Raw genomic sequence first — 23686 nt, forward strand, 5'->3', positions numbered from 1 at the left:
TAAAATACAAAAAAACTTACTATATTATACTTGTAAACATAAGCGTTCCATTTTTCGCTTATTTTAGAATATTATCAACTCCTCAATGTTTCTGTTTTTATTGTTAATGGTTAATTTCATTTTTTTCACTTGCAACAAACGTACAGCTCAGCTGAAGAACGTGGTATTACCTGAGGGAGTTTGCAGTATGACACTCATCCTCCTGCGGTTAGGATCAAACTCGAGTACATGGAGCAGTTTATACCTGAGTGTCCAAACAAAGACCCGTCAGACATTGATTAGTTACTCGTTTTGAACAGGGGCGATTTATTTTTTGGCTGCAGGTTTTTTATTATTTTACTTTAAAAACTATGAGAGCATGGAATATCTCCTGAGTGAGATTAAGAAAAACAACAATCCACTGTAATCTTATTTGTGATTTTAAAAATGCACAAGGTGACATACTTTTCTAACTTGCCAAAAGTTTTGATTTCCATGGTATCTCCGTTGCTGCAAGAGAAGGCCACTCCAATCCTGAGAGAGAAAAAATATAAAATAAAACAAACCCCAGCACTTATATTAACATCTTACAACAACTACCTATAACTGCAAGCTGTAGCATTTTTCTCAGGACACCGAATCAATACATAATTCATTCAGTTATCCATCCATTCTCTCTGTACTTTGAATAAATGGAATTTAAGTCTAAATGACTGCTTTCTGTCTTTATTTGAAATTTACACAGCATTAGAAACTTTTTAAAAGCTGTTTTGCAGCAGAAAAAACAAAACACTCTAAGCACTGAACTCTACTGTCTGGACTTCCAGTTTCATAGGGTGATCCTGCAAAACAGGATCCTGAATCAATGGGTGGATTTACTTTAAGGTACAAATTATAATTTACAATGGATGACGACACAGACAGCACAGACAGGCAGTCATTCCGGTTATGCTTCCTTTAAGCCCACTTGGAAGTCTGCCAGACCGGCGCATGTGCAATTGATGCACTGCAGTTCTCTTTGGACGAACTCACATAGCTCTCATAAAAATGGGCAGAAACACACACATCCAAACAGAGCCTTATGCTAAACGTCCAACGATGAACTTAACGTCAGTCTGACCCAAGTAGACCTTAAAACACTCGTGGACAAGCAAACCATAGCTTGGTCCTAAACAGCTACATGCAGAAATGATCAATTTATCAAGGTTTTCTTGTAGATCTAGAGGTGGTGTTTTGATTCCAGTTTCTTTAGCTGCCTAATGTTTAAGCAGCAAAGCAGAATGTGCTCACAATACTGCGTTTGCCCTTTCAGGACATATTCCCACAGTGGTCAGCTTGGGTTTTTGAATCGCTTCCTGGATATTGAATTGCTGCCCATATAGTATTATTGCAACACTGAAAGGAACAAGTGGTCAGCAGCCCAACCTCAGTGTCCCCCCCCCCACCAAATTTCCCTTTGCAGCTAACACAATCAGTACAGTATGAATCATGTCAAAGCAAGGATTCTTATACACTTTCATTTATATAGCATATTTCCAGTTCTCAGCACTTTAGACTGCACCTATTCTACATCACATCCACAGCAAATTTAGGATATCACCAATTAACCTAACATGCATGTCACTGGTATCTGGAGGAAAGTGACACTGCCACAGGGAAAACGTGTTTACTCCACACGAAAGGACCCCAGCTGGGGTTTGAACAAACCTTGCTGTGAGTTGCCAGTGCCAATCACTGACCCATCTAGAAAGGCACAGACAAAACCAAACTCATCTTTAAAGTTTAAAGAAGACTAAGATTTGAGGAATCCTTAAATTAATAAAGACCTTTAAGACGTTTTGTTGTGGCATTACTGGGATGCAGACTACAATTTACACATTTCCTGTGTCGCAACCTCTGCAGTCCGGTGCAACCACCAGCTCTTAATGTCTAACATCACAACGCACAGCAACAACTTCGTCAGTCTGTTTTTTGTGCATAAATTTTAACCTGTGAACCTAAAACTTGCAGAAGAGGAAGCTCAAGTGTCACCTTACCTTTTTGTTGCCTCTACTAAAGCTTTCTCATCCGGTGAAGAGGCGTAGTACTCCATGGGACTGGAAGAGACCCCGTTGGCATGGGAGAATGGGTCTCCTCCCACAGCCAGGCAGTCTGACTGGTCGTAGCTGATCTGAACTGTGTGACAAAGTGACACTGCCTTGAGAAATAACAATTCGTCACCCATCTGGAAGGAAAGATGAGACATAAATTTTTATTTTCTCTCTCTCTCTTTTCTTGATGGATACAAACACAGCATGTTATTTAAAAAAAAAAAAAACAGAAAAAGAAAAGAACCAAGCCTGCAATATATATATGCAATACCAGGGGAGGCATAGAACCATCTGGCGAGTCGTCTGTCATTCCCTCTGGTAAAAGTTTGCCATTAACTTCCCGGTACTTGGTTCCATTAATCGAACACTCGCGGAACTGCATTTCATTTTCTGTTAGTGTGCCCGTCTTATCAGTAAACACATATTCCACCTGAAAAACAGAAACACACAGATGCTCACAGAAGTACACTAACCATTAAAGTCGGCATAGTTGTATGCTGTATACTGAATATGTACATAAACGTAATTCACCGATTCAAACCGGTTCATATTTCTAAATTACTAAAAATTCATGATATTTCATATAAATGTAAAATATTTTACAGTATATGCTATTTTTATATACAACACTAAAACTCCGATGATACAGCAGGACATCCATGCATATCCATGTTCAGGGTGTGCTTTGTAATATGCATACATAGGCATCTTCATTCCTCTTTCATACCTGTCCCAACTCTTCATTGAGGTCAGAGGTATTGACTTGAGCTTTCTGGTCACTTTCCTCATGGTAAAGGTCCAAATCCCAGCCAATGAAAAAAGAGCCAAGGAACTTTTGCATCTCCACAGTAACATAGAGCGAGATAGGGATGATGAAGTTATAGAGCACCAGAAAAGCCAAAAAGTCTGAGATGAACTTTAAGATCTGAAAGAACATGACAGATTCTTTTTTATTTAAAGAGAGGACAAGAGAGCAGTACAATGAAAAGTATAAAGTAAATTTATATACATGCAAGTCGTTTGCACTGCTGCAAGAAAGAGAAATTATATAAACTGTATGAGAGAAGCATTACAAAAAAATGCAGGAGAATATTAAGACTGTCTTTCAATAAATTCGCTTACATATATCTCAGCCATATACAGAATAATGAAACCAAAGTAGGCGAGGTAATTCACTGACATTAAGGGACTGATTATTTAACTGACAGGAAAGGATAAGGAGCACAGACTGAACATATGAGCAGCTATTAAAAGCCATGTTTGCACTGTATAAGCCTTTATGTGAGCCTGACTAACATGCTAATTAAAATAAAGAAATTATAATTAATGACTTAGATATACGTTTGTCTGCATTATAGACACAAGAAGGACTCTCAGAAATGTGTGATTTAATATTACAAATATAAGTTTAGCTATCCTTGGACCGGGATATTAGAAAGAGTTCAGACTTTACAAGAGCTTTATTATTTCCTAGGTTTTTTTCCTGGGTGTCCAGGAAGCAGGACGGCTTGTGCACAACTATGATTTTTATTTTTATTTTTTAATCTCTTGCTGTCTCAATACATAAGGGCTATTGTTCCCCGTGACTGATTACTGCTGGCAGGTTGGCTGATAGGCTGGCCCAGTGACAGGCATTTCCTTTCTAGTGTCTTGTCACAAAATCTAGAAACACTAACACAAGTAGTTTTGTAGACGTACTGTGCATGTCAATTCAAAGAATCTTTACCATTAATTAACTTACATCTACATTACATTATAGGCCCCTTTTTACGGGGATCAGAAAGTGAAGGACAGCGCAGGGTGCAAATGTAAACAGAGAGAAGAAGTGGAATGTCAACTAAAATCTCAACTCATCTAATCTCTGGAGCCGATAGCCTGCAGTCTTCACAAAAACAGATCAATAAGAATGCATTCCTCTGGTCGTGAAAACAAAGCAGACTAACCGGACTGCTGTTTCTCTCCGCTTCTGTCTTTTGGTTGTAGAAAGGTTCGTCCCATTTGATCTCAGCCTGCCAGGCGTACTTTAGGATGGTGCTGAGAATGGCCTCGGACAGCAAGATGATCAGGTAGATGATGAGGAAGGTATTCATGGACCTGACATCGTGAACATTGGGAAATATTAAGTTGGAGACTTCATTAAGCACATCTTAAAAAGCAATAATAAAATAGCTTACTTCTCTACGGCAGAGCGTTTCTGGGACTTGCATTTATAGTTGAGTGCCATCTTGGACTCCATGCCTGTATAAACAGCCACTCCTGCAACAGCACAAAAAGGTAAATCATACTTCCAAATGTAGCGAAAAATGTGAATTCTTAATCGGCCTCATTCTTACGTGAAGTTTGTGCTTTGCTGAACCATTTATTTTTGTTCCTTTTATTTTGACTCACCAAAGATTTCTTTAGTATTTTTCAACCTGGCCCCTCGCAGCAGCAAATTCTCTGGACCCAGCGGTCTGACAAATACAAACAAGAGAAAAATACATCTGTATCTGTATCCAATGACATTATGCATCTTACAATGAATGCACAGTCTCCATATTTAAGTAACAATTTTCATTTATTTTTTTATGTTCACTCTCTTTTAATGGTGCTGTATCCTTAGCTCTTGTGCTTATAGCTGGTACTATAATAGACAGAAAACTCATCTCACCTAACTATCTCCTCCCCATGCTGAGTCACCGTCATACGACCAACAAATCTGGGAAAAAGAAGAAAGAAAGAAAAAACAGAGTTAAGTGGATTGATAAACCAAACAGGATACTCTGTTCGTATGCACAAAGTAAAAGGAAAAATTCAGGAAAGGACAGAAAACCTGAGACTTACATGCACTGTGATGACCAAATTACTTTAAAGCCTATGTTTATATTTTTATTCATCCACCATTCTCTGACATATTTAAGTAATTGGATTAATGCCTCTGCAGCTTAAGGAAGCTTTGTGACTCATAGAGCACTTAGAAGAAATGACAAATAGAAATGCCAGAGAAAGCTGACATTCAGAGATTAAATTTTGGTCAGACTATATCGACCCAATGTGTGACAGATGCAATTTTAATAATATATAATAACAATAAAAATAATAAAGAAACAAATGCATTTTCCCAAAAAGACAACAAAAAAGCTCTCTTTTTTATTGTTATGCATTTTGTGATAATGAGCAGCAAATGTAATGGACCTCTAATACTGCATCTATATATTCTACATTCAAGATGCCACAAAAAAAAAGACAAGTTACAATAAAGATCTAAAAAACACCCTAATGGACAGTCAACATAAATCAGTGCTTTGTGAATATAAATTAGGCCTATGGAGAGTTACATAATGAAGCCATTTGTCCAAGCATGACAAAACATTTTACATCTTATGACTGATAAATACCGATTAGTCTGAATGTCTATTGTAATCTTCATCCTACATTTAAAGTTCAGCTGTGGTCTTGTGACAATAATTTCCTGGCTAGATTTTGTTTTTGGTTTTTTTTCATCCACCAACCTCAAGTTGAACATTAACTCGCAGGCAATTCTTGAGCTACTTTATCAAATAGGATCCCACATTGAAAAGGTTTTCAGACACAATGTGCATTCCTCTCTAATAGTTTAAAAAAAAAAAAAAAAAAAAAATGGTAACAGTTCAGATTTTAGTTTCTCAAACAGACAGGAAAGGTTGCTATCATAGTGGAATTTTTAAGACTGTATACTCAATCAGGTTTCTCCACCCAAACACAACCCAAGCTGGTGCATCTGCCCTCATACCTCTGGATTTTTGCCAATTCTTCCTCAGATTTAAGTATCCACCTGCACTTGCAACCATTTATATTTTTTACTTTTGCACCTGCACATATGGAGAGATGCCTTGTTCATGTATTACGAGATTTTCTTCAGACGTTTGGTAAACATGTTTTTTTCTGAGCAGCTTTTTCAAATTGTTACATAACCCTCTGACTGCTTTAGTTACCCAGAAAAAGTTGCTGTTGCTTTTTTTTCTTATGTGGTTTAATGGGACTAAGTACCTTTTTTAAACATCTGTTGTCTGAATCCACACAATATACCCTTAGATTTATCTTGAAGGATCTGTACACTTAATTGACGATTACCTGTATAGGTCAGGTTCTGGTTGCTGACACTCCACCACAGCCTGCAATGCCTCCAGCTGGGAGACTGACTGGCAGACTGATGTCTCCGCCACTGAGTAATGGGTCTAGACAGACAGACAAGACAGACAAGACAGACACACACACACACACACACACACACACACACCAGGTTAATTAGTGATGGCTGGGAAGCATTGCTTCAAGTGGGACAAATGTGGTTTTCTGAATGAGCAATGGGAAAATTATAACAGAAAAAACAGTGAAAACTCACGGATAAAATGAGAGGAAAAGCAAAAAAAAAAACAAAAAAAAAAAAACAAAACAAAAAAATTACTCACTGCAGTGACTCAGATCACAGACGATTTATAAAATTGGTTTCACATTTTCCTGACTAGGTTATTAGCCATGCATTCATGTCAGCACGTTTGCAACAACTGAAATTCAATATTGTTTTTTATGTAAATAATACTTTAAATGACCCAAACAGAAATATACAGTGAAATATATAAGTGTCACTTCAACAAAGCAAAAATCTAGTATTTGCTTGAGCTGCGATAAAGAAAAGAAGGTGAAAATAGCTTCTGAAAACTCAGTGACAAAGCTAAAGAGATTTAAACACCTCCAAGTATGTTTAACAGCACCACTCATATTATTGTCAGACCTTGAGATTGGTCTCTCCGTCAAGACTGGCTGTGGTGATGTGACAGGTGCCATCTGGACGATCTGATGACAGTAACACCAGGTCTGCTGGGAACGTTTCATCTTTAGCCACACGGACGATGTCTCCCACCTAGATGGATAGACAGAAGCAGGCACAGGGTAAAGTCTGTTCAGTTTTTCACTATATTTCAGTTGGATTGTCAAATAATTGTATTCACACATTTACGGTGATGTTTAATTGAGTTAAAATACGTTTAGCATCACTTAGGCAATATTATCACACGTTTTCAGACAGATAGTTTTTCTCCTAAGTACACACACACACACAAACAAATATTTTAGAAATCTAAAAATGTTTAAAACTAAATAGCTAAATGACTTTGTTAAGAAATATATATTGTAGGCAAGTTAAAAATGATTGGGGTGCAACTATTATCGAAATTTGCAAATGTGTTTATTTTTGGTTGTTTTTGACCTCTGTGCTCTTTAGCGTACATGAAAACACCCACAGTTGGACCCTTTGGAGGATGTTGGCTCACTCTGCTTCTAAACAAGCTCCAGAGCCGTTTTTGTATTGTGACAATGTGTTCTGATGTCAATGTGACCCAGGTACTAGGCGCACGCTGCAAGATCTACACGCCGTCCTGTAGTCAGGTGTGCTTTGAGGATGTGGTAGAGTACCACATAAAGACGTAAAGAATACAGTTTTGCCTGAACATTTGCCTAGGTAAATGGAAATGTTAGAGGTACATTCTCCACGTTATTTACTACTCCAGAGCCTGGCCAAGAAGTGTACTGAGCGTTCTCACTGGTTAGTGAAGTGTTGTGAAGCATTTTAGTTCGCTGGGAGTGTTTCAAATGTTTTGTGTGGGAACAGAAATCAAACAAAAACTCTGTATTGTTCACACTCTAGACAATATGTTTAATTGTTATATTACAGTTTGTATGTCTGTGAAGGTTCTCAGTCATCCAGGTCATCGTTGTCAAAGGAGCTTGCAAAGAAAAGCGTCTGGACTTCTTTAAGTTGCTTGAAGATGTTTCACCTCTCATCCGAGAAGCTTCTTCAGTTCTAAGGTCAAATGGTGGAGAGTCCCAGATATAAACCTAGTGGGAGTGACCCCCCACAGAGGGACAAAAGGACCTCTGAAACTGGGCGTGGGTCCCAATCACCCACGCCCAGTTTCACACCTTGGCTCAGGCGAGTAGAGGATCATCAGGGGGTCCTTTTGTCCCTCTGTAGGGGGTCACTCCCACTAGGTTTATATCTGGGACTCTCCACCATTTGACCTTAGAACTGAAGAAGCTTCTCGGATGAGAGGTGAAACGTCTTCAAGCAACTTAAAGAAGTCCAGACGCTTTTCTTTGCAAGCTCCTTTGATTACAGTTTGTAATTTTTAGCTTTTTGTCTTTTCAGAGTAATACAACACTACATATGTTACTTATTTAATAGAAGCTATGCAGTTAGATGTTGTTTGTGAGTAGCAGGTTAGAAGTAGATGTAGTTCTCCATAGACTGAGGACAATTAACTCTGAAAGGTCACCAAACACAAAGCAACTAGTCATCCTTTGTATTAGATTAAACAATTTCACTCCTGTTGGCACTTAGTTTCCTGTGAGGAAAAAACCCCTCAAGTGATTCATTTATTCTTTTACTAAAGTACACATTTAGTGATGTCTTTAGTGATGACCCCAGACATGCAACCCACAGTGTTTCCATAGTGTCAGATAAGATCAGGAAAAACCTATAATCATCACACAACCACCATTACCAGACAAGCCGAGGTATAAAATGACACAGTGTTTGAAGGGCAAATGCTGCAGCTAGTTATACAAATACAATTATACATAGAACAGAATCATATCACCGTTTCAGGGTTTATTTGAACAGGTCTCTGAGTGTTTGCATACTGTACCATGGGAAATTAGGTGTTAGAGTGAATTTATAAGCTTTAGATGGGAACAAATTTAAAGAAATGACACTTTAACATCCAAGCTAAAGTTAGTTACGAGTCGTTAGGAGTTGCAAAAAGCTTTTTTTGATACCATAATTTTCTTGGACCAAAGAAATTCTTTCTAAACTGGAATAACTGGCGTGATTAAGGTCCTTTACAACTTTGATGATCTTACCCTGATATTCTTGGATCTCGTCTGCACCAGACTTCCACTGCGAACCACAAACACTGGAGCCCCATTCACCTCATTGTCAGCCTTGTGTCTCAGCCAATCCTCATAGCCCTGTGAAACACAACCAGTTACAAACTGCAGATGGCAGGTGGTTAAAATAATCTTATTTACCCACTATGGTTGTGTGTGTGGCATGTGTGGCACTACTAGAAACTGATCAACAGAAGTGGCCAAATTTAGCAAGTTATTCTAAACAAACGTGTTTAATGTCAGAAACAGGAATGCTTCAAATGTTCTCAATCAATACTTTATAATTTCAAATGTGCTCTGTACAACAACAAAAGCTTTGAGCTTTGCCTACAAATAGACAATAATCATTGATGACGCATGCATGTTTGTTCCACATTTTCATGAGGAAGAGGAAGCCGCTATGTGGTTATGTTCTCACCTGTTTTATGGCAGTTACTGTGATCACAAAGAACAGAGGCAGGCCGCTGGTTACTGGGGAAGTTGGCGTATCTATCATTAACTTCAAAGAAAAATACAAAACAGAGTTTAGAGATGATGCCAAACTAAAAAAAAGGGACTGTAAAAGTGGTAGTGGTTTTTGCAACAACGAGCAACTTGAAAAATACGACAGAAGTAGTGGCCAATGTGCATAAACAGGAAACCCGTATAACTTCCCTTAAAGGTCAACGATCAGATAAGAACAAGTCTCACATACACTTTTGAATTACTGTCTTTGTAAGCAGGGTCACTGGGATATTATATTTCCTCACCCCATATCCTGGTCTTAATAATCACAACGAAATGCTGAGCAAAGTGTGTGAAACTGAAGACCAAGCTAAAATGATTTAGTGCCATTGAGCAGTGCTTTTATTAGTGGATATTAGTTTTGGATTGGGGGGTGTTTCATAAGCAGGTTTCTGGCAACTCTTTCACACTGTTGCACTAGGGCTGCTCGATTATGGCAAAAATGATAATCACGATTATTTTCACTGAAATTGAGATCTCAATTATTTGATGATATTTATTTAACAATAACAATGTATTGAATAATGGCTTTAAAGATTGTCAAAAAATAATATAAAATAGTGTGCAAATACTGATAACAGTGCAAATGTTTGCAATATAAGAAATAAATGAAAAATGTAAACATCTATGTTTAGTGAACTTTGCAGTGTTGCTCTGTGGTGCAGCTACGACACTGTAGCAAAGTTTACACACTATGTCTACTTGATCCACGTCTGACTCTGCGAGCCCATAATGTTTCCAACCACTGAAGTTTTTTTTACCTCTCTTTTCAACCAACGGCAGTCACTCTCCTCTCCAAATAACTTCTGCTTAGCTTTCCGAGCTTCCCTCGGGTCCTCTTAATTGTTGTGACGCGTGTTCGACATGCAGAGAGGTGCGCTCGATTTGCCACACGGAGCAGCGCGAGAGTAAAGCACGAGGGAGGTGCTAATAATCGGCTCAGTCATTTTTAATGATCGTTGAAAGCCCAGATCGTAATTTAGATTAAAATTCGATTAATTGAGCAGCCCTATGTTGCACTAATCTACAGGTGGAAGTAGTCATCCAATAAATAAATAAAAAAGTAAATAATTACTCATGAATGTAAACAATGCATGTTCATAAAAAACAACTGCACTGCAAACTTTTCATGTGAGGAAAATGTGCAACATTTGTTAGGCTTCAAGCGTAACCACAAAGGCTTTAGGCAAGCAACACTGAATGTAAAGTGAAACTTTGCTTAAAAGGAAGACGCCTCAAGGAAAAGATCAAAGATATCTTAACACTTTAACAAACACTTTCTGTAAATGGCTACACTAACAGAAGAATTCACCAGTCATCTAGAAACCCATCTAAAGCAATCTTTAAATGGTCAAATTGGCCATCTTAGATGAAAAGAGGCCCCTCTCTCAGTGATTTGAGGCTAAGGTGACTTCAGCCTCACTGACATGTTGAGTGGGTGAAATAGAGTCAAGGCGATTGCTTTGGCTTCACTACACAGTGCAGAATAAATCAGAAGGCTAAAAATTTGAAAGCCAAATCCTACTTCAGCATAAAATGACTGATGCACAGTGAAGGCCTAATGCTTAGGGCTGGCTGCAAAGACACACATATTACTAAGTGAGTAAGTGTGTCGCTTTCATACAGAGGCAGACCAGTCTCTGCTCTGGTACCTAGAAGTCGATGAGTCACTCAATGCTCGGAAGCACAAGAACGAGCACAGGCATTTGTATTAAGAGGAGGAAATACGTCAAGGAGTGTTCACATGCATTTGTGTATCGTTACCTGTACAAGGAAGATAATGAGGAAGTAGAAGTTTGCTATCCTTCTGAATTGCTCAAACAGATTCTTGGGGACAAAATTCCAAACTGTATACTGAAATAAAAAAAAAAGAAAACATCTTTCAGGGTTTACTGGGACAGAATAATTGCTACTAAAGGTTCTTTTTTACTAAGTAAAACAGAGGAATTGAATTGCAAATACATAGATGGTGTATTGGAGGTATTCAAACTACTGTACTAGCAACTGTTTATTAGAGCAGAAAAAAAAAACACTTTTACTGTGTCGTATTTATACTGGCCATATTTAAGACCTTACATGAATACAATAATATAGTTAAATGATATTCTGATTACCCCTGTAAAATATCTTGTCTATGGCTAGAGTGTTCACTGACATTTCCAAATTGGAGCTTGAGATAAAGGAGTACAGCAGCTGTGCTGAGCTAAAGTGTTCTTCAGATAAACTGATTACTGGTTGCTCATTTGCACATTTATTTACTCAATAAATGTGCCGTTTAAGTCTTTCTCTTACTTTATTAAGATAAAATGCTACAGACAGTTAGGTCCATAAGTTTCTGAAGAATGAAAGCTTTACCTCTGTGCACCACCCACAATGGATTTTAAAATCCAACAATCAAGACTTGAATCAAGTCCCAAATTTCCATAGGCTCAGAAGTAAAGAAGCATCATTTTAAATTACAGGAATTTTTAATACTTGAATGAAAATCCTTTGCTGTCAATGACTTCTGGATCCTATGGACATCATCAATGCTGTGTTAAGATACTCTCTGAGCAGAGAGTATAGCCCTGTACACTTCACAATTCATCTTGCTGCTTCTATCAGCAGTCACATCATCAGTAAACACTAGCAGCCCAGTTCCACTATCACCCATACATGCCTGTGCTAGTGCCTGGGTTATTGTACTAGATTGTAGATGTGGCCCCTCCTGAAGTTCTTCTCATCTCCTGAAAGGGCTGGACTGGGACGAGCTGTCACGACGCATTGTTATTATAAATAAAACGTGATCGTGAGCAAAAACGGTGTGTGTTTGTTTGTGTGTGTCGCATACCTCACAAGCTCATTTTAGGAGTTCCATTGACAAGCTATATTATACAAGTTGAATATTTGGAGTCAACAGCCAATATAGGTCACCCCCATTTAACATAAAATAATGAAGCCTCGCCTGAAACTGGTTGTCAGTTGCTTGTCCAATAACTTTTGAGCAGCTGAAAATGGGGACCATATATTAAAATGTGATTACTAAGCAGTTAATGCAATGTTTTTGTTAAACCCTTTGAATCAAAGCTCTGCATTTCGAGCTAATCTTAATTGAAAGAAATTCTATTGCTGTGTAAAGAGGAAAAATATAAAACACATATGGACCTAACTGTATGAGTACACACGAATGGCAGAATTTACCTTATCCAAAATCAGTTTCAAATCAATGCCTGACTAAAGCAGGTGCTTTAACCCTCCCGTCAATCATTTAATCTACCAGCTAATCAATGACAGTCATGATTGCTGGAGGCAGGCCCTAGCTCCTTTTCTTTGTTATCCTTTTGTCTTGCCAGTGTTCTAGCTGACCTACCTAGCCTCTCACCAACACACAAGTTTTCTGTCTGTGCTAATCCTGTTATCAACAAATCACACTTTAAGCTTATCTCTCTCCTACCACACCAGAGATACACACTAATGTATTTAGCACTGGTCAACACTGGTGTCCGAAACCAGACTGAGTTTAGAGTTTCTCTGAATGACAATTTTTCTGTAGCCATAGTTGCTGTGACTGCAAAATGTTAGCGTTCATATCAAGAGGGGGTTTTTTTTCCCCTTGCACTTTTGACACAAATTTTAAGATCATAATTGTAACATACCTTGGATGAGATGATTCTGTTGTCGGCAAAGCGTTGTGGTATGTAGTGGCCATTCTGGGGGAAACGGTTAGCTACGTACACTGTCCTGGTATCACTCTGATGAGGGGGGTCAAAGCCCTGAGGGAGAAAAGGGTGAGGCAGAAACACCAGACAAGTGTAAGGAAAGGTTAAAAAAAACAAAAACAAAACTGTATAGCTACCCAGATTTAAAACATCATCACTTCAACACCACACTAACTATAAAATTGCAGTTAATGATGTCATTGCAATATTATGATCTTATTTTAAACCAAGTTATTTAATACTGTTGGTGGTGTGATAAACCACTGCAAGTCTACACCGCACTAAAGTCCACCTGGGGCAACGTTTTGTTCTTCTATTCATTGTGGTTTCAGCTGCTGTATAGTTGGGAGTGTAAAGTGATTTCTCTGTGGGCTGTTATTTTGTTGAGTGCAGCACAGCTTAGTTTGGGGCTTGATAGATTTTACAGTAAGAGACAGAAAGAGAAGCAATACCAGACACGACGCTACTGTTACAGAATGTAAATACACATATCAAGAGTGAGAATATGGCAATGTGGCATTCCTTGTTTTATGATGACTGTATGTTTCCATTTAAAAGCAAATTTCTGAAAAGCCAGCCATATGCAACAAACTTGGTAAAAGTTTTAGTTTTAGTATAGAGTCAAATAGGGCTGTTCGATATAACGATATATATCGGATGACGATATAAAAACGTCCATCGTTTCATTTTACGCTATTGTTTATTTCGTGGTGTCGCAAAATAAACTGTTTACGGCAATATTTTTTCATCGTTCTGATGGTCACTGTAGTGGCTATATTAATTTAAGTTCTCTCTTTCTCTTATATTTAAGATAACCACACTACAGATGGACAAGTGCCTGTTTTTATGCACGACAGTAAAACCATCGCGTGTCCGCTTGTTTTTTTTCCACGTAAACCTTTCACAATAAAGCTCAAGATCCTGTTGAGACTTTTCAAAATAAACTGAATCGCGTGAAAGAGTTTGCAGAATGTTTACGGATGAGAAGCAAAAAAGAGCCATCAGGTGCTAAAAATATACCTTAGACTCAAACGTTAGAACAGGCTTTTCCCCGCAGCACGCTGTGTAATAAATACTTCCCAAAAAAAAAAAAAAAAAAAAAGAAAAAAAAAAAAGGCGTCCGTTACAACTTATGTCTAAAAAATGTATCGTTTCATGCATCAGTTAAAACACTCAACTCCACGTTCATGACGCTCAGCTGGAAACACTTCGCGCAAGTCGAGCTGCCCGAGATTCACAGAATTTACAGAAAATGTTACATTCTTGTGATTTATATCGTTATCGGGACATGAAATTTTGGTCATATCGCACAGCTCTAGAGTCAAATCATTTTCACTTTTTCAGACAGTTAGACAACATAACACATTTATGAAAGCAAAACAACTTTACAAGCAATGCCATCAACTTGAATGCAGACAAGCCTTATTGCAAACAATGTGGTAAGGCATGAATAACTAGATCAGAAACAGCTGGTGTAAATCCCACTTACCATAAAGATATAGTCATCAGTGAGTGGGGGTTGAGGGACATGGGAAGGGATCTCAAGACTGGATTGTAGGTCACTGACCATTGGTATCGTAAGCCACAAACTCTGTTCAGTGAGTGGCATAGATGGTTTATTTTATTCCTCTTACAAACCATATATCTTCTCGGTTTTTGGACTGATAAGTCTTGAGATCTATTCTCAGGTGCCTTAACCCCCACTCACATCAGGTGACCTCAATAGGTCACACGATAGGGTGGGGCAAGGTGTCACAGTGGTTTGACCCGAAATCATGATGGTAATGGCCGATGCCTTTTTTCACATCTTGGCTTATGTGATGACACAACTAATAGTTGGTCAACAACCACTTCCTAAGCGACAACCTCAACTAGAGATAAATACCTTGGACTTAGAAATGAAGAAGCCTCTTAAATATGAGGAAAAACATCTTTTTTTTTAAAAAACAACCTGCTTTTCAAGCTCTTTAGACTTCCATGTTGTTGTTAACTGAGAACTACACAAACACGTTCATATTGTGCACCTCAATTTTTCTGACCTGCTGTATTCTACCATGGCTGCTGCATCTGGGTTGAAGACACGAGGGTATGATCATGTTGGTTTTTACTGCCATAATAATATTTCAGTACAGAAGCTCAGAGATATCTCCCTCAGATATACAGAGGGAGATGTTGCAACAGTTCAAAAAGCTTGAAAGTCTTTGCTTCCACTTTTGACTTCTTGTCTTCCTACATTGGCACTTACGTGGCAGTATTGTATGAGTGGCGACACATATCGTTCAGGTGAGAACGATGAGGTATCGTGCTGTACCTCATCTGCTTCAGGGTTTGCTGTGTTGTGTTCAGGACAGTGCTGTGTTTGGACTCTCGGCTAGTCTGCTCATTGTTTGTGATATAAGTGGAGGATATGATTAGACAGTTTTTGATATATTTCAGACACATTGTTATAATACTGCAACAATTGTGCACCATACATTCATAATTCCCTCTGTTGCATAAACAAACTGCAGGACATCTGCATTTGAGGCCATGTTCTAATTGCAATCTGTCTCCAACATAAATCTGTCCAAAGCTAACTTCCATACTTAAATACTCTGGTTGAACTGTATATAATTACATAACAACCTTTCATGTTTTACTTGCATATTAAAATTTCACATTTAAAGCATTCCATTTCTTTTTAAAGCAGCACTTTTTGTTTAAAGTCACTTGCAAATATTTCATAAACATGCAACTTAAAACGTACCTCTAACATATTTACATTCAGATTGAGCAATTCAAATCTCCAGCATATTCTGGCAGGTCTTTGATAGTCACTACACCCTCAACATGTAAGAAAAATAACACCAATGACAAACAAGGTGAACTTTTCAACAAGTGACATTTCTAAGATTTTCTGGCGCTGACTGGTCTGACAAACCCCACCCAACTGCTGTACACAGATGACTAAAGGAGGCGTTTCCTATTATTCACAAATGTAAGTGACGCAATATGCACACCCGACCACACAAAAAGGAATGTATCTGGGTTACGTCACTACACTCCCAGAAAGATCAACCTCTTTTCAGGGACACATGTAAACCATTAGCACTTTGTAATGTTCTCAGTCTCTTCATCTTTCTCCCATCTGACCGTCGTGAAAATGAATGCAGCACATGCAGTTCAATGACTGAATAACAGAACACCTGTTAGCCTTTAGCTCATATGACTTTGTCATACAGTAACTCAGCCAATGGGCAATGCAGGTGATGGCATCAAATCAGTTATCCACTTGTGGAAACAATATTTTCAGTATTCTTCATTTATTCTTTTTGTATTATTTGCTCACAGTAGGGCTGGGCGATATGGCCTAAAATCTATATCACGGTATAATTTGAAGCATGTGCGGTAATGATATACTGTATATCGCGATATATTCTTTTCTTCTGTATAACGTATTTTACACACTATAAAGGCAAACTTAAAATCCTTTAATTTTTCTCAAAAATCGACAGTGCGCCTTATGTATGAATTCTGGTTGTGCTTATTGACCTCAAAACAGATTTTATGTAGTACACGGCACTCAAAAATGTTTTAGTACGACTTTGATAAGCTATGAAGCCGCACCGCCTGATAGATTGTCGGAGCATTACGGCTACCGTAGTCAGGAGCCTTGTGGAGTAATCTGGGTCCAAAACCTCTGTCTGCTTCAGGTCCCAAAGTCAAACGAACATTGCGGCATCACTGAGAGTTAAAAACTGTCTAAATTCTTTCATCTTTATTAAAATGATCAGAATTGCTGCTTTACCAGGTGTAACAATTAAGTTTAACATTCAGGCATCCATGAAAACAGAATTTATTAAATTCAACGGAGTTAGAAGTTAGCAGGAAGTTAGCTCGCTAGCTTCCACCTAAACATGATATGCCATGTTCTGACTGAGATATCTGAAAAAATTAAAACGTACAGCTCTGCTATCACTTCCAACATAAATGAAGACAGAAAACTAAGCAGTGACGTTTGTAGGGTTACGAAAGATGGACTAGCTGGTATATAATGATGTCCTACGTAATCGCTAGCAAAACAGCTACGTTAGCATAACATTAGCACAGTGAAGCTGAAGGATGAACGCTTTTTTCCCACTCGATAAAAATTAACGTGAGGGTTTCTCCTGGTTAGGGACAAATGCAATTGCATAGCAGGATGCTATACACGGACCAAACTTCAGTCAGGAGAACAACTGAGATCCAGCCACAATATGAGGTTAGTCATTGATATACTGCAACAGCACGGGAATAGAGCGGGTGCTAGAGAATTCGGCATTATTGAATCAATGGTACGGAAGTGGAGGAAGCGCAGTTTTTGGCTTTCCTCTTATTCCAAAAGTGCTTAGTCTCTTTGCTATTACTGTCGCCCAGCATAATTTGCAGATGATGTTGTTTGCAGCCGCTGCAATGCTTTCGACCAAAACAGGCGCAGCTTGATGATGACACCATCAACATGCGCTATTGTGGTAGCGTATAGTAAAAATCTCTACCGTTGGCCAAATTTATATTGTTTCTACCGTATACCATTTATACCACCAACCCCTAGCTCACAGCTTTAAAAAAATGGGCAGAGAAAAAAAGAGGGAAAATTTTCTCTCTCTCTTTTTCTGCATTTACATTTATAAAATTATATAAACATTGGTCAATTAACCACTGCAGCAACTTTAAGAAACTGTTGTTCAACAGTTATTTGATATACACAGCTCAGTAGGCATTGTTGAAAGTACACGAAGAAGCTGAATTCTGCATTGTAGTAACACCATGACCAATTAGGATTTTGAAGAAGTGGTTGCAGAATTAAGGAAAGGGCACACAGGCACTGAGCCCCAAGATGTTTTACGTGTGTGTGTTTACACATGTAAAACATGTTGGGGCTCAGTAACATAAATATCCTGAGCCCCTGGCATCCTCCGATCACAAGACAGGGAGTGCATTTCCCATTGGCTTAACGAAATCCACAGTAGATTATTTAAGTAGTCTGTAGTTTGAAGGGAAGACACCAACTTGTCTGCAAACACTCATTTACTGACGGCTGAGCAGCAGTTTAAAAAACAAAACAAAGGTCTATTTGACCGGATCATTCATGAATGAATGAATATATATATATCAGCTAAAAGGTGGATTTGTCTTAGTGAGATATTTGTCCTTTACTTCAAGTTAATGGGCAACTGGAGATTGGAAAGTATGTAGAATTAAGCATTTTGTTTTCTTGTTTGTCCCAGTAGCACTGCATTAATAAATGTCTTGGATTGGAATGAAAAAGTAGACAAATGTTTAATGATTAAATTAAACCAGTAAACCATTAACTTAATGGCTTACTGCACAAGTGTTATTTGTAGTAGTATAAAAATGCAATATGTATATTGCAACTTTTCTAGTCTTATTAGTAATGGCAAGCAACAGCTCACTGTGAATTCTTAACCAGGGATATTTTAATGTTCTCTTTTTAAAGAAAATGAAACTGCAGATGGTGAGGGGCCAAGAAGTAACTTTTGTAAGCCAAAAAATTCCCCACAGGCAGAAAAGCAACAGATGAGTCACTAAAATTAGTCAATCCTTACAGAGAGCTTAAAGCAGTTACAAATTTTAACAGTGCAAACATCATGCTTAACACACCTTTACGCAACTGCTGTGAGCAATCCAGACAACAGTTACTGGAGATTTATTCTGTTCCTATTTGTCACCCAGTTTTTCAGGCAACTGTGGAAATTGCCTGAGCACGACACGGAACTAACATTTAAGTTACCCAATCATTAATATCTTGGTGAACAATAACTACAGTTAAAATGACTGATGGCCAAATGCACAAAAACCTGCGTAGCTCTAACAAACATGTTCTCATGTTAAAGAGAACATTGAGAGAAGCACCTCAGTCGATGCTTCTGCAAGTCCAGCATTACGGCTTTAACAGGATCCGTTTTCTCTATAGTTCAGCGTTAAGCTAATGACACTTCAAACAAACTGCACGTAATTGTCGACTTCCCCCATTCAGTTGCAACCTAACAACAGACCGACACCATCTTTTAGCCATCTTGACACATACCAAAGTTAAATAGATACAACTCACCGCCCTACAATTTTAGTCGCGCTGCAGTCTGCAACCACTAGTGTGACTATGGCTATGGAAATATTTTGGATTATTTACCTGATCAACAGTCCAAGGACTAAAAGATATTCTGTATTTTTGTATATGATACAGAAAAAGTTACAATTTTGACATTTGGCACAAAGCACAAACTTGGCATTTGTGCTTAAAAATGACTAATTTTATGCTAATTCAATTCACAAGGTAGCTGCCAAAGCATTTTGTGGATCCGATGCAGCTCTGCTATATAAGATTACAGATTTCTGCAGTGCAGCAGGAAGTTTATCTAATGAAGGCTCTGCAGACATTTGTTTGGATAGACATAACATGAAGAGGTTGACTTATTTTAAAATAAAATATTCCTAAACAGTTGAACATGGTTTGTTGTTTTGAGGACCAGCGGTAATAAGCCGAACACATAAGGTAAAGTCTAGAGTGAAAAGTGCAGTAATTTATGACATTCTATTTCTATAGCACAAATGTCTGAAAACTGCTTGCCAATCTGAGAGTGGATGGATACAAGTAACAGATGAGTAACAGATACTTTTACTCCTGCTGGGTTTACTCAATTTTTAACACCACTACCAGGTGTACCTCACAATTTTGAGTTAAACACCTTCACGTAACCATATATGCATTAAATATATTTTGAACATTGTATGAAAAATGAACATTATACCACTGAAAATGAAGATAAAAGTAGGCTTATAACTAAAAACTATAAAGCTGAAATCAGCTTGTTTTCATCCATTGACTCTATACCCCCATCAATTTGAAGGCTGACAGGTAATTAGTCCCCACATAAAGCCTACAAGTCCCACAATGCCTTGGGGGAACAGCCCTGAATAATGGCAACGCAACACAACCAAGGGGTCATATTACAGATTAAGTGGCACTTAATCAAACGCGATGAGCTACCGGTAAATGGAAATGTTAACAAAAAAGTGAGGTGGTTGTAAAAAGAAAAAAGAAAGGGGGGGGCAATAAACAGTATGTACTCATGTACAGTGGGTACTAGTTTTAAACATAAGACTGATGACAACAGCAATACAATAAAATAAACTGCATATAAGCTAAACTGATGGACTACATCACCAAATATAAAATATTATAAAAAAAAATATTGTTGTACAACCCACAGCAACAGAGTAGTCAGAGCAGGGCTAGAGAGTAAGGAATGATATTTTATCATGGGTGACATAAGGATGTTTTATTGCTGCGTGTCAGTGGATTATTACAAGGGCTGCTGCAGCAATATCCAGGAAAGAGCCTGAATGAGACTCAAAAAAATGTAGGAAACTCCCATTTGCTCAATGGACTACAGATGAGTACTATAGACAGATGTTTTTTTTTCCTTTTGCTCATTTGCGCTCTTGATAGTTGCTCTATTTTTCATGATTATATCATGATTAACGTGACTTGGTAAAGCAAGGGTAATTCATTAAATACTTCTCTCATAGTGCACTTAAACTATATACAAAACCTCAGGAAGACTTATACCAGTCTTTTTAATATCTGTCAGCAATAACATACAGACTTTAAGTCTCCATAAAGACATCTAGAAAACCCAGTTCCCAGGCTTGCAAACTAGTATGTCAAAGACTTTGCTTTTTTGCTACCATTCTTCATGCTTTAATTTCTGGTTTGTTTTATAGTGTAACTGAACCAAGACTGACAATGAAAACCTGTCACATCTCTCTCCCCCCTCTCCCTTTTCATTCCACCAGAAAGAGCTGATAAATAGTATGAGTGAACAAACATCCCCATTCTACCGTCCAGCTGATATTTGGGTCAGACTAATGCCCCTCAACAAACGTTTTCATTAGGCCAGCTGTATAAGGTGCATTTTAATTACACTTTTAATTAAGCAGCCAGGTCAATTAGGCGGGATGGGTCAAATGAGCTGAGCTATCTTAAATTAGGAGGAGACTATGTACCATTTCTAAATAGACCCCTAACTCTCTGTGGTGCTCTTAATCTCCAAAAGCAAAAATGATTTTTTTTAAACAGGCAAACTTGAAGCTGAGCATGACTCATAAAATTTAATAAGTGTCACTTTAACTTAACCTTAACTACAGAGAGTGCACAGTGAGCGGGGAGAGGTCAAAAACACCCCCAACACTGATTAAACTCAGTAGACATGGTGACATCAACCGTTTGTGTGTGGCTAATCTCATAATATGCAATCACTCATTCACATGGCTCTTCACCACTGGTCACGCCACTCTCATTTGCCGATCACTGAATGTGCTTCTTATCCCAACTCTGCTTAAACATAGTGAAATAACCACACAGACCTTCATGATTACAGCCACAAGCACCGTGACACTGTAGCTTTCTTCAGCCATAATTCAGAACTCGTTCTTTCTACTGTACCAAAACGGGCCACTATTGTGGTTTAACTGATGCCTTCGCCCGTCAATGCGACCGTCATGTTTGCAGACAAACAACAGGTGATTACAGCAGAAACAGGATGCGGTGTGACGAATCAAATCAGTTCAATTTCAAATAATACATACAGATATAGATCATGTAAGGAAAGCAGGGAACAAAGAAGTGGGCCGAAATAAAGTTAAAATAACACAAGCTAACGTCAATTATTACCCTCGAGTGTTGAGGCTTACGTCTTAACTAGCTCAGTTAAAGATAGTTTATTAGTCCCCTGAACAAAATTTAAATAGAACATTTGAAACTGAGCTCAGTCTAAGCGAAAGTTGTGCGTTAACACTAGATAAAAGCAAGCCAGAGACGCTTTATAACTTTGCCAAGTTTGACGTTGTTAGCCAGCTAGCTAGTGTTAAGGTAGTTAACTCTCAGGTGCATTTAGTAACGGAAATCACCCGACAGTTGTTAAAATGCTATCAAAGTTCGAACCAAACTTATACCTCAAGCTCAAATTTGAACTCAACCAATGTCTCTTGTTGAGGTCTAAACTCTTTATTACTGACAGCTAGCAGATAAGGTAATTGTTAGCTAACGTAACCTACACCTGACTGTCACTAAGGGGAAATGGAATGTTTTGAACACATCAGCAACAGCCAATTGGCTATGTTAGCTTGCTCTCTAAATAAAGTTTATTCTGCTTTCCGCGGGCTAAGCCTTACAATACGTAAGGAGACTGGCTGCTGTGGCGAACTAATAAGAGGAAAGCGGTATGTATGAAGAAGATGGAACGTGCGGTTTCATTTACCAGCTGCTGTCGTATCCACCGAATCATCCTTGCAGAATACGTTCCAAGTAGCCAGCACAGTCGCTAGCCCAGCGCTAGCAACTAGCTACTCCAACAAAACCGTCCCGAAACATAAATATTTCCCCCGAGAGGCAATCCTTCTCGGTGCATTACACGACACATTCACACGGCGCCACTGTGCTATAAGATGCATTCAATCTTTCCCATTCACGGTAATGTCCGACAAAAACAATTTCTGGTTTTAAAAGAAGTGACAGACGGCTGGCCACAGAGTCCCACCGAGCAGCGCTGCTACATCTCTCCTCTGCCACGATCACTTTTCCTCTGCCAGCAGCCTCAGCCTGTGCAGATACAGCTCTGGCTGCTCTCCGGTGGCCTTTGCACGCCCCCTGCCTGTCTGCAATTAAAAATGATAGCTAGATAGACTGACAGATACAGTAGCCGGATAGATATTTTCCATACTGTGCGGGATAGACCTCACTCCACATAGTTCATAGTGTATATAAGAATTTCAGCTGTGCTATTAAAGTGCAGATGTATGGTATAATAGGGATCGTGCAAGGTTCTCCAGGTAGCTTACTAGGCAGCTAGCGAATCTTGTATGAATTGGAGCTGGAAATTGTGTTTAGGTGCATTTGTTTTATTCTAGTGTATCTTAAATATCTTAATAGACTGTTTATTTATCATCTCCTGAAGTAAAACCTAACTACCTATGAGCTGGAAAAACTGGTCGGTTTATCTTTTATCCTTTATCTCTTTCTTCTAAAATTGCCCAACTACCAGTTGTTCCAGATTTTCTCTTGTAAGGCATCTCACATAAAGTGAGGTCATCTTAGTCCATCCATTACTTCCCCTCCCTCCTTGAATACTTGGCTGCATCCCAGTCAGTCGATAATGTATAGAGAGAAAATGATACCTAACGTGGAATGCTTGAGAATTTATGTATCTGTAAGTTTCAGGACTGCACCATGCTCTTTGTACGTGATCGAAAGCACCAACATGATACTTCTATTGATGAAGAGTGAAGAAGAGCAAATGGCAAGTGATAATGATCCTGTGTAATCAATGTGTTCGAGCAGCTATATTTGGACCAGAACAGCTGCAGCTGCCCAAGCATTTCCTCTCCTCTGTTTCTGGCCTGCTGTCAAAAGGAAAGACGCCCATGTATTTGCATGCTTTTGCATCATCCCCAGTACCTTCACCTTTGCTC

General features: G+C 38.5%; 1 protein-coding gene across 4 annotated transcripts in view; it reads right to left on the reverse strand.

Moving 5' to 3' along the window:
* Nucleotides 1–22866, reverse strand: part of atp11b (ATPase phospholipid transporting 11B) — a 48490-nt gene extending 25624 nt beyond the window's left edge. The window contains exons 1-16 of one of the 4 annotated variants that reach the window (XM_085437605.1): nt 22477–22866; nt 13115–13231; nt 11244–11333; nt 9394–9474; nt 8949–9056; nt 6823–6951; nt 6162–6265; nt 4720–4767; nt 4458–4522; nt 4244–4325; nt 4013–4163; nt 2797–2994; nt 2341–2499; nt 2016–2203; nt 445–513; nt 171–244 (exon numbers count right to left, since the gene is read on the reverse strand). In XM_085437605.1, coding sequence (XP_085293731.1) covers nt 171–244; nt 445–513; nt 2016–2203; nt 2341–2499; nt 2797–2994; nt 4013–4163; nt 4244–4325; nt 4458–4522; nt 4720–4767; nt 6162–6265; nt 6823–6951; nt 8949–9056; nt 9394–9474; nt 11244–11333; nt 13115–13231; nt 22477–22503 — 1690 coding nt within the window. In that variant the 5' untranslated portion in view covers nt 22504–22866. Of the gene's footprint in view, nt 1–170; nt 245–444; nt 514–2015; nt 2204–2340; nt 2500–2796; nt 2995–4012; nt 4164–4243; nt 4326–4457; nt 4523–4719; nt 4768–6161; nt 6266–6822; nt 6952–8948; nt 9057–9393; nt 9475–11243; nt 11334–13114; nt 13232–21583; nt 21758–22476 lie in introns of those variants that run through there. The other 3 variants (XM_085437604.1, XM_085437607.1, XM_085437606.1) reach the window with 3 other exon arrangements.
* Between the last annotated feature and the right edge of the window lie 820 nt (nt 22867–23686).

This window comes from Copadichromis virginalis, linkage group LG17 (assembly GCF_057382275.1).
Source record: "Copadichromis virginalis isolate Kocher_CV1m ecotype Utaka linkage group LG17, C_Virginalis_male_GT1.1, whole genome shotgun sequence".
In the NCBI taxonomy this organism is placed as follows: Eukaryota; Metazoa; Chordata; class Actinopteri; order Cichliformes; family Cichlidae; genus Copadichromis; species Copadichromis virginalis.